The sequence below is a fragment of the Hypanus sabinus genome, chromosome 5 (assembly GCF_030144855.1).
Source record: "Hypanus sabinus isolate sHypSab1 chromosome 5, sHypSab1.hap1, whole genome shotgun sequence".
Classification (NCBI taxonomy): Eukaryota; Metazoa; Chordata; class Chondrichthyes; order Myliobatiformes; family Dasyatidae; genus Hypanus; species Hypanus sabinus.
In genome coordinates, this window is record NC_082710.1 from 41,332,916 (window position 1) to 41,349,875 (window position 16,960).

A 16,960-nucleotide genomic window follows, 5' to 3' on the forward strand; every position below is an offset into this window, starting at 1 on the left:
ACCCCCAGTATTCTGCATTCCTGTACCTCTTCTAGAATCTGGCTCTTTAGCTTACATTCCTGCCTCATAAAAAAACCTGCTTATCTTTGATGTCAATTTACCCAGGTCTGGTTCATTCTTATGTGAATGAAATAACCTGTTTCAATTAGCAGTACAGTAATTATCTGAGCTGGACCAATAGTTTTTTCCATAACTGGTCTAAATATATGATGGCCACTATTGCTCCCTGACTAATACTCGCTCCATTTTGTCTCCTCTTTCACCAAAATTGTTTAGCAATGTTTTCTTTCTTGTTGCTTCAGATGAAAAAGTTGTCCCTCTTCACCCTTATATACTTATAATCTCTGTCCATATCAGAAAGGTATTTGCACAGGGATAGTAAAGCTATGGCATGTGTGCCCAAGATGGCACATGCAAGAATTTTGTTGGAACACAGCATCCACTGCCACCCCTCAATTGTTTAAACTAAACGTATGATAAAAAAAGAAAGGAATGAAGCAGTGAATGATTTTTTTATAACCCAAGAAAGGTGAGATATTTTCACAGGAAATGTGCAAGGACACCAAGATATTGGATAATACGTTTTGAAATCCTCGGAGACCTAGTGTATACATCAGTATTGATTTAGTAAATAGTTGGGTCAGTTGACATTAGCTTTGACTGTTTAAATTTTTTTCTTTTGTCATTTGTAAGTTACCACTGGATATTAGGTGGTAATAATGGTAAATGCTATATGTAGTTTAGCGCATTCATGAATATTTACCTTTTCGCAATAAACATTTTATTTATATTAGAAAAATTAAGTCACTTCAGTGACTTTTAGGATTAAGGAAAATTTGTCAGTGAGATAATTTTAAATTGTGTTTACTCTTTTCAGCTTGTTCAGAATGTCAGATACACCTGCAAAGAAATGAAATTGTTCAAATGATGGAAGAAACAGCAGAGATTTTCAAGAGTAATGGATGAAAGATTTGGCATGATTAAAGAGCGTGATTAATCATTATGCATCTTATGTTCCAAAACAGTAGTGTGCAGGGCTTCTTCCAAAACTGGCATTATGAAACTGTTCATAAATGGCTTTGCAATAAAAGTAAGAGCAAAAAGAACATACTTTTATGGATAGCGAAGTAATAAATACATGTAAATAAGCAATAGGACTCGTTCCTTTAGAAAGTCAACGATTCTGTTATAGATGTTATAGGGGTTTAGATGGGATGGCGTTTGTTGGCTGGATACAGGAAGGTTTCCTGATGCAATATGTAGATAAGAGACTGTACTTGATTTGGTATTGGGAAATGAATCTGGTTAGGTGTCAGATCTCTTGGTGGGAGAACATTTTGGAGGTAGTGATCACAACTCTAGCTCCTTTACCATAGTGCTGGAGAGGGAAAGGAGCAGACAATTTGGGAAAACATTTAATTGGGGTAGGGGGAAATATGACGCCATTAGGCAGGAATTTGGGAATATAAAATGGGAGCTAATATTTGCAGGGAATTGCATGGCAGAAATGTGGCAAATGTTCAGGGAGCATTTTCATTGTGTTCTGCAAAGGTACGTTCCATTGAGGCAGGGACAGGATGGTGGAGTAAAAGAAACATGGTGTACAAAGGATATAGAAAATCTAGTTAAGAAGAAAAGAAAAGCTTACAAAAGGTTTAAGAAACTAGGTGCCATTAGAGCTCTAGAAAATTACAAGGGTACCAGGAAGGAGCTCAAGAATGAAATTAGGAGAGCTAGAAAGGGCAATGAAAAGGCTTTGGTAAGCAGGATTAAGGAAAACACCAAGGCATTATACAAGTATGTGAAGAGCAAGAGGATGAACTGTGTGAGAATAAGACCAGTCAGGAATGAGAGTGGAAACATATGCATGGAGCCAGAGGAGGTAGCGGAGGTACATAATGAATACTTTGCTTCAGTATTCACCAGTGAAAAGGACCTTGGCAATTGTGGGGTTGACTTAAAGTGGACTGAAACACTTGAGAGTATAGTCATCAAGAAAGAGGAAGTGCTGGGGCTTTTGAAAGGTATGAAGTTAGATGGGACTGGATGAGATAAACCCCAGGCTAAAGGGGGAAGCAAGGGAGGAGATTGCTGAGCCTCTGGCAATGATCTTTGCATCATCAATAAGGACAGGAGAAGTGCCAGAGGATTGGAAGGTTGCAAACGTTGTTCCCTTGTAGAAAAAAGGGAGCAGAGATAACTCAGGAAATTATGGACCAGTGAGTCTTACTTCAATGCTGGGCAAGTTGTTGGAGAAGATCCTGAGAGGCAGGATTTATGAGCATTTGGAGAGACATAATTTGATTAGGGTTAGTCAGCTTGGCTTTGTTATGGGCAGGTCCTGCCTTATGAACCTGACTGAATTCTTTGGGGATGTAACAAAACACATTGATGAAGGTAGTGTATATGGATTTAAGTCAATGTAGCGTGTATGGATTTCAGTAAGGCAACTGATAAGGTTCCCCATGTGAGGCTCATTCAGAAAGTAATGAGCATGGGATCCAAGGAAACCTTGCTTTGTGGATCCAGAATTGGCTTGATCACAGAAGGTAAAGGGTCATTGCAGATGGTCCATATTCTGCATGGAGGATGGTGACCAGTGGTGTTCCACAGGGATCTGTTCTGTGATCCCTCCTCTTTGTAATTTTTATAAATAACCTGGATGAGGAAGTAGAAAGGTGGGTTAGTAAGTTTGCTGATGATAGAAAAGTTGGGGGTTTTGTGGATAGTCTGAAGGGTTGTCAGAGGTTACAGCAGGACATTGATGGGATACAGAACTGCGCTGAGAAGTGTCAGATGGAGTTCAACCTAGGTAAGTGTGAAGTGGTTCATCTTGGTAGGTCAAATTTGAAGAGAGAATATAGTATTAATGGCAAGACTCTTGGCAGTGTGGAGGATCAGCGAAATCTTGGGGTCTATGTCCACAAGATAACAAAAAGCTGCTGTGCAAGTTGACAGTGTTGTTATGAAGGTGTATGGTATGTTGGCCTTCATCAGCCATGGGATTGAGTTCAAGAGCTGTGAGGTAATGTTACAGCTATATAAGACCTTAGTTAGACCCCACTTGGAGTACTGTGTTCAGTTCTGGTCACCTCATTAGTGGAAGGATGTGAATGCTATAGAGAGAGTGCAGAGGATGCCTTATGAGAATAGGTGGAGTGAACTTGGCTTTTTAGCCCTTGAGTGACAGAGTATGAGAGGTGACCTGATAGAGGTGTATAAGATGATGAGAGGCATTGATCCTATGGATAGTCAAAGGCTTTTTCCCAGGGCTGAAATGGCTAACGTGAGTGGCCATAGTTTTAAGGTGCTTGGAAATAAGTACAAGGGGGATGTCAGAGTTAAGTTTTTCACACAGAGAGTGGAATACACTACCAGCAAAGGTGGTAGAGGGAGATACAATAGGGTCTTTCAAGAAACTCTTAGATAGGTACATGGAGTTTAGAAAAATAGATAGGTTACATGGTCAGCACAACATTGTGGGCCAAAGGGCCTGTAATGTGCTGTAGATTCTCTATGTTTCTATGTTATTTATTCATTAAAGATAGTCTCTTTTCAAAATTACCATGTCATGCAAGAGAATTTTTTAGATTATTGCCAATTTGGGCAAATGCTTTCAAAAATGTTCACCACCCCAGTATTTGCACATATATTATTTTCTATAGCTCTCTGTCTTCCCCTCAGATTGGTAGCCTTTAGAATGCTTTCATTCATGTAATAACCCTCCACTACTTCTTAAATATAACTAAATAGATTTTGTTCTTGACTTCTCCAAGACATCTCGCATCAGCACTATGAAATTCTCCTTAATCAACGCAGCAAACTCTCTCCTTTTTAGACATGTTAATATTTGGAATATTTGGTACTAAATTTTTCTCTTGTTTTAGCCAGTTCTCCATTATCGTTGTATTACAATAATTGCAAATTGCTATCGTATCTGTCGCAAAATTTGTTTAATATATTATTGTGTGTTGATATACAGATGCAGTAGCGCTAAACAGTAACTCCTTTGCTTGCATCTTCAGAAACAGCTTTATTTATATCTTTGATATCTCTTTTTTCTCCTTTTCAGGGTGTGGGGGGTTCTTTTTAACACCCTGACCCAGAGTTCCGCTCTGACTTTGGGCCTTGTGCGAATGGGACCCGTTCTTAGGGCCTCACGATCAGCTGCTTTTTGATATCCCAAGGATGCGGCCTGGACAATGAGCATGTCTTCAGGGTTCTGGGATTTTGTGGCACTGGGGACATGCTAATTCTAGGCCGGTGCCCCTGACTGAAGCATCGCGGGAGAACATGGAATATCGGGAGCAGCGGGTTAGCTGCTGAGGGTTGTGTGCCCGGGGAGCCACGTTGTCTTGGTGCAGAGCTTGGAAAAAGTGACGTAACTGACTTTTAACATCATAAATCAGCCAGTTGTTTGTTATGTCTCTGCTCTTGCTGTGAAACAAGGACACCTCTTTTTCACTTATTAGGAAAAGACAGGGCTTGTGGTATGGCAACTTATTGGATGAATGAGTAGTTACTGGGGTCTTCCAACTCTGTGCCTTTACTGATACTTTGCTGCATGCTTGAGTGCTCGGTGGGGGAGGGTGGGGTTGTTGCCTTGCTGCTGCTTGTGTGGGGGGGGGGGAGCTGGGGGGGGCTTTAGGGTTCTAACATTTTAACTGTCATTCATTCTTTGAGGCACTCTGTTTTTGTGGATGTCAGTGAAGAAAATCAATTTCAGGATGTTTATTGCATACATTTCTCTGACATTAAATGCACCTATTGAAACAGTGCACCTACCTCTTTGCATATAGTCTCTTATCATCTCATATTTAAAACAACACTACTGCCTGTTAAAGGGCTATCATCTTTTCCAATCTAATTTTCTCCTTTCCACTCAGCACTGAGAAAAGCACTGACCATCCTCCTCCCAAATTTTTCTCTATCGAACACTACTCTAAAATAAGAAGGGTCCATAATTAGCACCCTACTCTACTCTCTTTGTATGACTATGTGGCTAAGCAAAGCTCCAACACCATCCACAAATTCATCAGTGACCCTATTGTTGTTGGCTGAAACACAGGCGGTGATGAGTGCGTACAGGAGTGAAAGGGAACCAGTTGAATGGTGCCATAATAACAATCTTATGGTCAGTATCATTTTAACCATGGAACTAATGGTCGTCTTCAGAAATGGGAAGCCAAGAGACCATGTTCCAGTTCTCATTGGTGGGTCAGAGGTGGAGAGAGTAAGCGGTTTCAAATTTCTAGGGGTTAATATCTCAGAAAACCTGTCTTGGGGCAAGAAAATAGATGTAATCATGATGGATTAGTGCCAGTGCTTCTACTTTCTTAGAAGCTTTAGAAGATTTGTGATGTCACAAAATACTCTTAAGAAACTTCTGCAGCTGCACTGTTGAACGTATCCTGGCTGATTCCATCATGGCCTGGTATGGTAATTCCAATGCTACAAAAGACACAGTCTGATCCATGGGCACAACTCTTACCACCATTGACAAAATCTACAGGAGCAGCTATCTCAAGAAAGTGGCATCTATCCTCAAGAGTGCCCAGGTTAGGCTCTCATGCAACTATCATCAGGCAGGAGGTTCAGAAGCCTGAGGCCTCAGGTTCAGGAATGACTTGCCTACAATCAGGTTCTTGAACCAACCTACACAACACTAACCCTACCTCAGCATTAGAATACTATATACCACCTCTTGTATTACTAGGGACATGTCTCTGATTGTATTCTTTATGCTCTAATGTCTTGTTTGGCAGTCTTTTTTCTCTTCACTTGTATTTTTATGCATAATTTATGTGTGTTATCTGAACCTTAGAGTCTGTGATGCAGTTGTAAGGAAGTTTTCATAGTACCTGTATCTCACCATAGTTATGCATATAATAAACTCAACTTACCCCAGCTTATTTATGCTGTCAGCTGTTCACACCTTGCAGTCACATCATACAGACATGTGACAAACCAAGCACTCTTCTCTCTTTAGCGGAAATCCTTACCATCAACAGCAGACAACTGGTGACCACAACCATGTCCATACCTACCTAGTCTAAAGGAGGAGTGTTAGCAACTAACAGGAACTGAGGACTGTGTTGGCGCAGAGACTTGTAAATGACAGAATGCTCATATCTATTCCTCTTTAAAACACTCCATGTTCACTTGCCTCTCTCCTCACCTGACTAGACCCTTGTGCCTTGCTTCTTTCAAGAACTCACACTTAAGTTGATACATTGGTTTATTATTGTCATGCATATTGAAGTACAGTGAAAAATTTTGTTTTGCATTCCATGTCATCCAAATTGTTGCATCATATTGGTACACTACATTAAGGTAGTACAAAGGAAAAACGGTAACAGAATGCAGCATAAAGTGTTACAGTACAGAGAAAGAAAGACCTGGCTGATAAATTCTGAAAAAGGCAGCATTTAAAAATCAACTTCGCGTTATGGCCACAACACAAATCCATGTATTCCAGCCAGAGCTAATAAGTGTTGAGATCTGTATGTGTTAAGTTCCCATATATAGATGACTTGCAGGCATTTGGAGAAAGGTAAAATCAAAAACAGGAAGGACTGCAATGAGTAAGTCCATGGTCATAGGCTGATGGATTTGCATGAAGTTCTGCCAGAGGCATGTTGGCCTGAAAGCTTGCATGAAGTGATTAGGATGCATGGAGAGTCTATTTCCAACTTTGCATATGACATTACTTTTCAGGGAACTCAAACTCAACAAGTGCCTTAAGTGCTCTGACTACTGTCTTCATGGCTCTAGATTACAGTTTCAAAGGGGATTAAAGTAGTATTAGAGCAGTCCTGTGTTCTGCCTCCAACAAATTGGGGAAGGTTCTGTCCAACAAAAGCAGCAGTGACTCCAGAAAGTACGAACTGGGTACGCTCTCTTATAAGGACAGTGTCCATGATTGCATCACTATTGCTCTCATTGTTGCGTGTGTCATTTGGTGCAGTTTGTAGCCATGCCACACAAGACAGAATTACTGGAACTTGTGTAGCCATGCACAGTCCTGGTTGTAGGCACCAAAGGAAACTATCTGCAGAAGGAAAGGGAAAAGGCTTGTAGAAGACAGGTAATTTGCTAGTGATCTTGTTTTGTTATTGATAGCACGTATAAAATGCTGGACATATTGTTTTGTTTGGCTTCTGCTTTCGTAATACATATTCAAGTGGACACTAAGATGATTAGCAACAGGGAGACAAAAACTGGAAATCGTATTGACGTGGCTTTTTGGTTCCTCTTTATTTTTAATAATTCTTGAGATGTACACATTGTTAAGACCTCAGCATGTAATGATGATCCAGCTGAGAGCTAATTGCCACTGAAGGTAGTGAGGAGCTGCCTTCTTGACGCAATGAAGTGCTTGTGGTGAATAAACATTTGCAGTGTTTTTTTTTGATATGTAACCTGGTGACAACACGCGAATAGTGATTATATATATCAAAGTCACTTAGATCACATTTTTCCCTGTTCAGTTGTTTGGTCTGTGCAATAACTGAACCTCTTGACCATGTTAGTGTGCTTTTATGCATTGGTTGCTGCCACAAGATTGATCCATTAGATATTTGCATTAATGAGCAGGAGTGCAGGTGTACCTAATAAAGTGACCACAGTATGTATAGAAAGCCTTGCATTGGAAGCTCCAATCCATTTTGTAAATTGTGCAAATTATACACACAGTACTTCAGTAGTGGCAAGGAATGAATATTCAGAGGGATTGATGAGAAGGAGGCACTGAAGAGGCTTCCTTGAATGAAGTCAAGCCTCTTCAGTTTCCTTGGAGTTATACCATTAAGGCAAGGAAAGAACATCCATCAGAGATCTTGACTCATGTCTTATAAATGATAGAAAGGCACTAACTGCTAAATCAGCAGCCACTGATATGCATCTGGGGTCATCCGCCCATATCTGTTCTGGTCAATCTTAATCTTCTAGATGTAAATAGTCAGTGGTCTGGGCAATAGTAATACTACTGAATGACAAAGGAAAATGGTTGGATTACTCTTCTTGGAGACTGTTAATGCTACACTTGTCCAAGTCTTTTTCAGCCAGTAAAAGATTGTACCCCCATCAGAGCATTACTGAAAGGAATGAGGTCTTCAATTAAACCACAAAATAATAAACATATCCTGGCAGTGGACCAAAGAGGGCTACTGTCACCACCAACTGCTGTTCAATTTCACTCGTCAGCAGCTATAGAACACCAGAAAAGGCTTGATTCCCTATTTTCATCAAACTGCAGGGAATCCACTTGGGATCAACAAATCACAAGACCTTCTGGAGTTCTCTATCAGGTTCCACTAGAACAAACCAGATAACATCAGTTTTAACCTGGCACAGGAGAATGGCATGGGGTTGGAGAACTATTGTGGTTGGAAAAAAGCAACTATGTGGTGCTTTTTTAATGTTCTTTTTGTACTTCCTTCAAGTAAGCATTATTTATAGGCTACTGTATATGATGGTGAGCTATGTACAGTAATTGTGAGGAGCATTAATGCTTACCCATTCCTGTCCTCACATTGTGTTTGAGTACACACCCAATAGTAATTGTTTGAAGTGTTATCATATTTGGAAGCACAGGAAGCAAATCCATCGGTGCTATTTTCAAAAGAAACTTTTACTGGGTTCCAATCTTCTTATGCATCAAACTTATTTTCTTTATTTTTGTTTACAAGTCTACACACTGCCTCAGCTTATCCTCCAAAGCCAATTCTGCAGCTTTTGTCTTCTATCTCTAGCTGCTTCATTTCTTTCAATTTTCTATTGTGGTCTTTGGAAACTAATTCCTACATACTTCTGGTTTTTTACCTCCCCCCAAATTCAAAACACTGCTTAATGCCTTCATTTATAATTGTTGCTTTGAACACCCCCAATGCTCTCCTCTAATCTTATTTCTTTCTCCTTGATAAGGATAACTGGATTAATGTTTCATACAGAAATATCATTTCAATCTTTTTGCCTACTTGCAATGATTGATTTGGAGCATTCATGATCTAATGGCTCAATTTTCTCACTGCTGAACCACTGGGAAAACGAGTCTTTTTTACTGTTTGATAAAATTGCTATTATTTACTTCCAAATGCTCTAGTTGGCTTTAAGGAGACCTACTGTCTGATTAAAACTGCTTGTATTTCCATTCAGCAATAGGTTCAGAGGCTAATCTGCCTGTTCTTACTTAAGCCATGGTACAATGAAGTGAACCGCAAGTCGATTGCAAATGACTTGACATTTCCTCTTCCTCAGTTCTGACTTTGTTTCTCTGAAATGTCCTTTTTAGATACTATATAACTTTTGTACATGCATTAATACCATTCTCATATGTGGGAGAAGATAGATATTGTTTACCTCAAACATATCAACTCTATGCTGGGTTTATTTTCTAGGAAAATATTGTAATGTAAACCAACATTGCTCATTAAAGATGTAAACTGCCACCTAATGGTCAAATTGCATATCGCTTGCAGTATTTACTGAAAGTCACAGCAGAATCAGGTTTATTGTCACTGACCTAAGTCGTTACATTTATTGTTTTGTGGCAGCAGTATAGTGCAGGCATAACAAATTATCATGTTACAATAAAAAAAACTAGTGCAAAAGAGGAATAGTGAGATAGTGTTCATGAGTTTGTGGATCATCAGATATCTGGTGGCAGAGGAAAGAAACTGTTGCTAAAATGTTGAGTATGGGACTTCAGGTTGTACATTCTCCCTGATGGCAGTAATGAGAAGAGGGAATGTCCTGGATGGAGAGGGCCCTTCATAATGGGTGCTGCCACCTTGAGGCGCTGCCTTTTGAAGATGTCCTCAATGGTGGAGAGGCCTGTGATGGTGTTGGCTGAGTCTACAACACTTTGAAGCTACTTACGATCTGGTGCCACCAAATCATACAGTGATACAACCATTCAGAATGTTCTCAATGGTACATCTGAAGACATTTTCTGGATTTGATGACATAATAATGCAGCCCTTTGAAATTGGAGAACGTGACCATTTAGTTTATCTAGCTAAAGCGACACTTCATCAATTTCTGTCGCGAGACATAATATAAATATAAAATAAATGAAAGAAAGTGATTTTTGTGGGAAGTGGGAATTGAGAGGGTTGAATTTATGAGTTCCTAGAAGTCAAAATCTCAGAGGATCTATCCTTGTTACTTTCTGGGACATGCACTCATCATGTTATTACCATTAGGGAGACAGTACTGGAGCCTTAAGTCCTACTATTCAATGATCAAAGGTCAAAGTAAATTTCATTATCAAAGAACATATATGTCACCATATACAATACTGAGATGTTTTCTCTTGCAGGCATACTCAATAAATCTACAGAATAATAACCATAATAACCATAACAAAATCAATGAAAAACCACCCAACTAGGGTGTTCAACCAGAGTGTAGATGACAACAACCTGTATAAATAAAAAAAGAAGTAATAATAATAAATAAAAAAACAATAAATATTGTGAACATGAACTGTAGAGTCCCTGAAAGTGAGTCCATTGGTTCTGGGAACATATCAATGATGGGGCAAGTGAAGTTGAGTGAAGTTATCCCTTTTGGTTCAAGAGCCTGATGGTCAAGAGGTAGTAACTGTTCCTGACCCTAGTGGTGTGAGTCCTAAAACTCTTGTACCTTCTTCCTGATGGCAGTAGTGAGAAGAGAGCATGTTCTAGGTGGTAGGTATTCCTGATGATGGACGGTGTTTTTCTGCAATAGTGTTTCATGTAGATGTCGAAAGGGCTTTACCCATGATAGACTGGGTTACATCCATTACTTTTTGCAGGATTTTCCATTCAAGGGCATTGGTGTTTCCATTCCAGCCTCAGATGCACTCGGGATGCTTATTATTCCACATAGCATTCTTCCTTGCAAGGGACCACAGGGCAGAACTAGCAAGCATTTTTACCAGGCTTTGCAATAGAGTGAGCTACTGGCTACTGGCTGAGCTTGCATCACAAAGTGAATGTCAAATATGAACTCAGATATGTAGCAGTGATATATTGCTGGATGTTGTTGTAGTGTTTTTACAACTTACCTTGCTGGCCCAGGTAGCATCAACCATCTGCCTTGTACTCTTTCCCCTCCCTCATCTTGGCCTGAAACGTAATTCTGCATTTTTCCCTTCCTTTCCCTTCCTTTTGCTTTCCGATGTGCCAAGTGTGATGAACTATGTGCCTGTCTGGACACGCCCCCTGCTGACTGCTCCTGTTGCTCCTCCCACAGGCCCCTGTATAAAGGCGATCTGAGGCCTGACGCTCGGCCTCAGTCTCCAGGACATAGTATGATGGTCACTCACTCCTGGTTCCTTCTTCCAGTCAATAAAAGCCGATATCTCGCCTTACGTCTCAGTGTGAGTTATTGATGGTGCATCACCAAGCTCCTCCAGCATTTTGTGCACGGTTCTTTAGATTGACATCATCTACAGAATCTCTCGTGTTGTGGTCCACGCAGCAGTCATGACGCGCTAATTTTCTGGCAGTTTGCAAGACCATAAAGCACATGTGACCAAACAAAAGGCAGTCACAGGCAACAATGCCTGTAATAACATAACTCAAATCAAGAACACTTACACACACTTCACAGGTTCCTTCAAATCACATTAAGGTGAAACACTTGTCCATTAAGTTAGAAAACAGCAGGAAAATACCTTTTCCTATTAACTGACAGGCTATTGCAATTTCAGAGCACAAATCCCAGTCAGTTAGGACAATAAGGGCAGCAGTAGGTTCTTCACACAGTGGCCACTTTGTTAGGTACATCTGCTCATTAATGTAAATATCTAATCAGACAATCATGTGGCAGCAACTCAAAGCATAAAAACATGCAGACATGGTCAGGAGGTTTAGTTGTTGTTCAGACCAAACATACAATGGAGAAGAGATGTGATCTAAGTGAATTTGACTGTGGAATGATTATTGGTGCCAGATAAAGTGGTTTGAGTATCTCAGAATCTGCTGATCTCCTGGGCTTATTTGCAGCTTGGCTAATAACCAATGAACAATGAGTGCTTGTGCATGAGAAAGCTGGTCTGTGTAACCACTTATCAAGGATGCATACCAACAATCGGAGTATGTATGTGATAATGAATGTTTACCAAGCAGCCCCAGATAGTACTCGGTACTCACTTGATTTGCAGACTTTCTCAGGCTCTATGAGCAGGGTCTCTGTTTTGTCAACTGAGATGCAAGCTTATTAATAAACAATATGTAATTTTAAGTGAACTGTTATTCCTTGGGTCTGAACCTAAAATCCTCTGGTAGAGAGGAAGATTGATAGAACAGTAGAAGGCAGGAGGTAACATCTAGTTTCCTCTTATCTCTTCCTCAATGCTTGCCACAATAAAACTGGGAGTAGAGTACTTCTTTGTTGTGAACAAGTGGATGCCGATACAATGGAAGGAACACACCACCATCCATAGCACATACATCAAGCGAATACAACTCTACCACCCTCCCGACCACCTCAGAGCCCAGAGACCTGCAGTGTCATAATCATTAGGGACTGCTTAAGAAGTCCACGTTAACTGCAGTTAATGGGATGATAGGCTCTATGAAATGACAATTCATAACAATAATCATTGGAGTTTTATGCAAATATACTTCATCCACTAACACTGAGATCAGCACAAGCTGGAAATTTAATTACAAATAATTCCAAAGTAAATAGATCCTGTACTGCTCATCTTTGCTTCAAAGTGGAATTAATAGTCGTTATTGCCCATTCTTCATCAGTCAATGAATTGACGTGGTCACACAGCACACAGCAATGTGTACATTATAAGCGATAGATTATCTAAATTGGGAACATAGAAGTCGTACTCCCTCCTAGTGGTGGGAAAACCTTTGTCTTCAGGGGTGAGATGTTCTTGATGTTACTGTACGTGGTCCCATACCCTGCACCTGTGCCCCAGTCTATGGATGCGAGGTACAGGTCTCCAGGGAAAAGTGATGGGTAAACTGCGTGTGCCTCAGGAGTACTTGTTAGTTCAGTAAGCTCTGACCTGAAATGTTAGATCCTGCCCAAACTGCCAAGCGTTTCCACTCTTTCTTCCGTTGGTTGACCTCACTCGGGGTTCCACAGCCACCGGCCGAACGGAGAAGCCCACAGAGCGACCCACTGGCTGGTGTCCTCTTTGGCTCTCTCCTTCGGGTGGCAGAGTGGAGCGGTGATGACACGGGCGCGGGAGCAGTGGGGATTTCCAGAAGGAGCTGCTCGAGCGCTGGCGAAAATGGCAAACGGGGTCCAGCAAAGCGACTTGGATTCAATGTGAGGTAGTGTCGAGTGCCTGGAACAGGACGTATTTCCAGCTTTTCCGGTTGTTACTGTCACCAGGCAGGGGTAGGGAGAAGGAGACTCTGGAAATAAATATTCGGTTGCAGCTCCTGGGATTCGGGAGGGAACTTATGTTTTGTTGTGCTGATATCTCACTTGTTTAATCACCCGGACTCACTGCAACTGGCTGCATGAAGCGACAGGCTTTGTGAAAAATCTGCCTTAAGTTTAATCTCAGGCCAGGCTGTAACTGGAATCTTCTTTGACCAAAACCCTTTTAACTTGTGGGCCAATTACAACTATCAGGCGGTTGGTTACACCAGAATCACGGTCAATGTCTTGAATCACCCCTGCTTCCATCTGGAACCAAATTGAAATATCTTTTTAAAAAAAGTGTAGCAAGGGAGAATAACTGTGCAAACTGAATTATGTAGCTAACTCTTTCCCCACCCCATTGCTGTGGAATGAAAATAGCAAGCAAGGCCTGAAGATGTTTGGTTGCATGCCTTCCAATTAAGAAGAATGAGAGAAGATTGCATTAAAATTTACTGGACTTGGTAAGTTGCATTCATTAGTGATGTTTGGCCTACATTGAGGAGTCTAAATTCAGGGTCAGAATCTCAGAATAAGGGGTAGGTTTCTTAGGACTGGGATGAGGAGCAATTTGCTCATGCTTTTCTTTGGAAATAACTATTCAAGATGGAGTCCGATGGAATTTTGGATATCAGCAGAATTGAGGAATCCACGGATAGCACAGGTAACTGGTGTTGAGGTAGAAGATCAGCCAAAAACTGGATGAGTGGTGAAGCAGGTTCAAAGAGCCAAATGTTCAACACCTCTTCCTATTTCCTAGATTCTCATGGTTTATCTGAAATAAAAGGAGAATGCTAGGAATGTTCACCAGTTGGAAAACAGATTACCAATGTGGTTCAGGATGCATACACCCACATGTACTTATCATCTCCAGCTTCCAGCTCACCCCTTAGCCTTTCAAGCAAAACCCCAACCCTTACAGACTACCCTGCCTATATCAGCACTGCTCTCCAAATATCCTCCCCACATCTTCCAGTCCTACCTAGTTCACATACAATTGTGGCCCCTCCCCACTTGCAGTCTTTCATCCACCCTCATAGCCTCCTCGAATGAATTTAGCCTTTTCAGGTCCTCAATCTATCACACTCAACACTCTTCTCTCTACCAAATCCACAAACTCCGCCTTAACAAATCCCTTCTCTTGTACTCGTACGGTGGTGGAATTGGACCACTTCTTACTTGGATTGTCAGTCCAGGTCTCCAGGTTACTAGTTCAGTAACTTATCCGCTGTGTCACTGTTCCCTGCTTGAGCCACACTTCCGAATACGCAGAAACACGCAGGTGTTTCCGAGTGGACAGCCTCTAGGCTGCAGGACCGGATGGCATCCCAAGGTGGGTACTTAGAGTGTGTGCGGCACAACTGGCTGATCTGCTTACAGGCGTTTTTAATCTTTCCCTCTACCAGTGTGGAGTGCCCTCCTGCTTGAAAACATCCACCATTGTCCCTGTACCTAAAAAGACCAAGGTAATATGTCTGAATGACTGGCTTCCTGTCACACTCACCTCAATAATAAGCAAATGCTTTGAGAGGCTGGTCAAGGTCTACACCTGCAGCTTGATAACACCCACACTGGACCCCCTTGCATTTCGCCTACTGACACAACAGTTTGGCAGATGATGCAGTAGACTCAGCTCTACACACAGTTCTTACTCACCTGGAGAGGAGGGGTGCTTATGCAAGAATGCTGTTCTTGGGCTACAGGTCAGCATAAAACACCATAATTCCCTCCAGGCTCAACAAGAAGCTCAGCCTTCACCCTGTCCTGTGCAGCTGGATCCTGTACTTCCTGTCAGATCACCAACAGGTGGTAAATGTGGGCACCCTCCACCAGGGTTGTGTCCTAAACCCCCTCCTTTACCCTCTGTACACTCATGACTGTGTCACTACCCACAGCTCCAATCTGCTAATTAAATTTGCTGATGACCCTACATTGATTGGTCTTAACTCAAATAATAATGAGGCAGCCTACAGAGAAGAAGCCATCACCCTGACACAGTGGTGTCAAGAAAACAACCTCTCCTTCAATGTCACAAAAACAACTATTGAAATCAATGGATCTGGGAGTGAGAGGAGGAACAGCTTTAAGTTCCTCAGTATACACATCACCGAGGACCTCACTTAGTCTATACATGCCAGCTGTGTAGTGATAGAAGCACAGCAGCACCTCTTGCATCTCAGACGGCTGAAATTCGGCATGAGTCCCCAAATCCTAAGGACTTTCTACAGGGGCACAATTGAGAGCATCCTGACTGGCTGCATCACTGCCTGGTATGGGAACTCTCTCTCAATTGCAGGACTCTGCAGAGTGGTGTGGACAGTCCAGTGCATCTGTGGATGTGAACTTCCCACTATTCAGGACATTTCCAGTGACAGGTGGGTAAAAAAAGGCCCAAGAGATCATTGAGGACTCGAGTCACCCCAACCACAAACTGTTCCAGCTGCTACCATCCGGGAAAGAGTACTGCAGTGTTAAAGTCAGGACCGGCAGGCTCTGGGACAGCTTCTTCCACCAGGCCATCAGACTGATTAATTCACACTGACACAATTGTATTTCTAAGCTATATTGACTTTTCTGTTGTATACCTTAATATATTATTACAAATACTACTCTATTTGCTATACTAGTTATTATAAATTACTAATTTGCACATTGTACATTCAGATGGAGATATAACAAAGTTTTTTTACTCATGTATGTGAAGAATGTAAGAAATAAAGGCAATTCAATTCAGAGGAAAAGTACTCCTACTTTAATCTGAATTCAAGGGAGATCATATAAGTATGAGAACATTTGAATTTAATTATTTAGAAAGCTCCAAGTTATCTTGGTTGAGACAGGTAAAGGCATACAATCCCCCATAAAAATGGCATTTTAATCTTTCTTGTACAAAATTTTGTCAAACGAGGGTGTTGTACAAGAGGGAGAAGTCTCGGTGGGCCCAGAAATCTGATTATTTCTAAATTTTTGTTGGCATACCAGGAAACACTTATCCAAAGTATATTATTGAAGCAGAACTTACTTTCTGAAACAACATCAGAATGGCAATAACATTGGTTTCTGCATTTCAAACGTTCAAAATTTGGAACGAAATTGCTAAAGTGGGAACATTTAATTGGTATTGGTCAATTGTCATGTATACTGAGATACAGTTAAAAGCTTTTGTGTGCCATCCAGACACATCATGCCCTATATCCTGTAGTTACATCAAGGTTTTGAAAGTAAACAGAATGCATAACATAATGTTGCAGTTCTAGAGATAGTGAAAGTGGTGCAAGGGTCACAGTGAGATGAATTAGGAGATCAATAATTCAAGAATTCAACTTTTTTTACCATATGAAAAGGCAGCTTAAGAGTCTGATAACAGTGGAATAGGAGCTATCCTTGAGACTGGCGATACATTCTCTCAAGCTTTTATTTCTTTTGCCAGACAGGAGAGGGGAAAAAGTGAGAATGGTGGGGTTGGGATGCTTTCTATGGTGCATCTATAAAAACTCCATTAACGGAGTAGAGGGGGACAGAGTAGAGAGGGACGGAGTAGAGGGGGACGGAGTAGAGGGGGGCAGATTAGAGAGGGACG

General features: G+C 41.2%; 1 protein-coding gene across 1 annotated transcript in view; it reads left to right on the top strand.

The window, feature by feature from the left end:
• Window positions 1–11,348, top strand: part of LOC132393677 (uncharacterized) — a 60,913-nt gene extending 49,565 nt beyond the window's left edge. The window contains exons 5-6 of the mRNA XM_059969086.1: window positions 878–1,090; window positions 11,239–11,348. Coding sequence (XP_059825069.1) covers window positions 878–928 — 51 coding nt within the window. The 3' untranslated portion in view covers window positions 929–1,090; window positions 11,239–11,348. The remainder of the gene's footprint in view (window positions 1–877; window positions 1,091–11,238) is intronic.
• The last annotated feature ends 5,612 nt before the right edge of the window (window positions 11,349–16,960 follow it).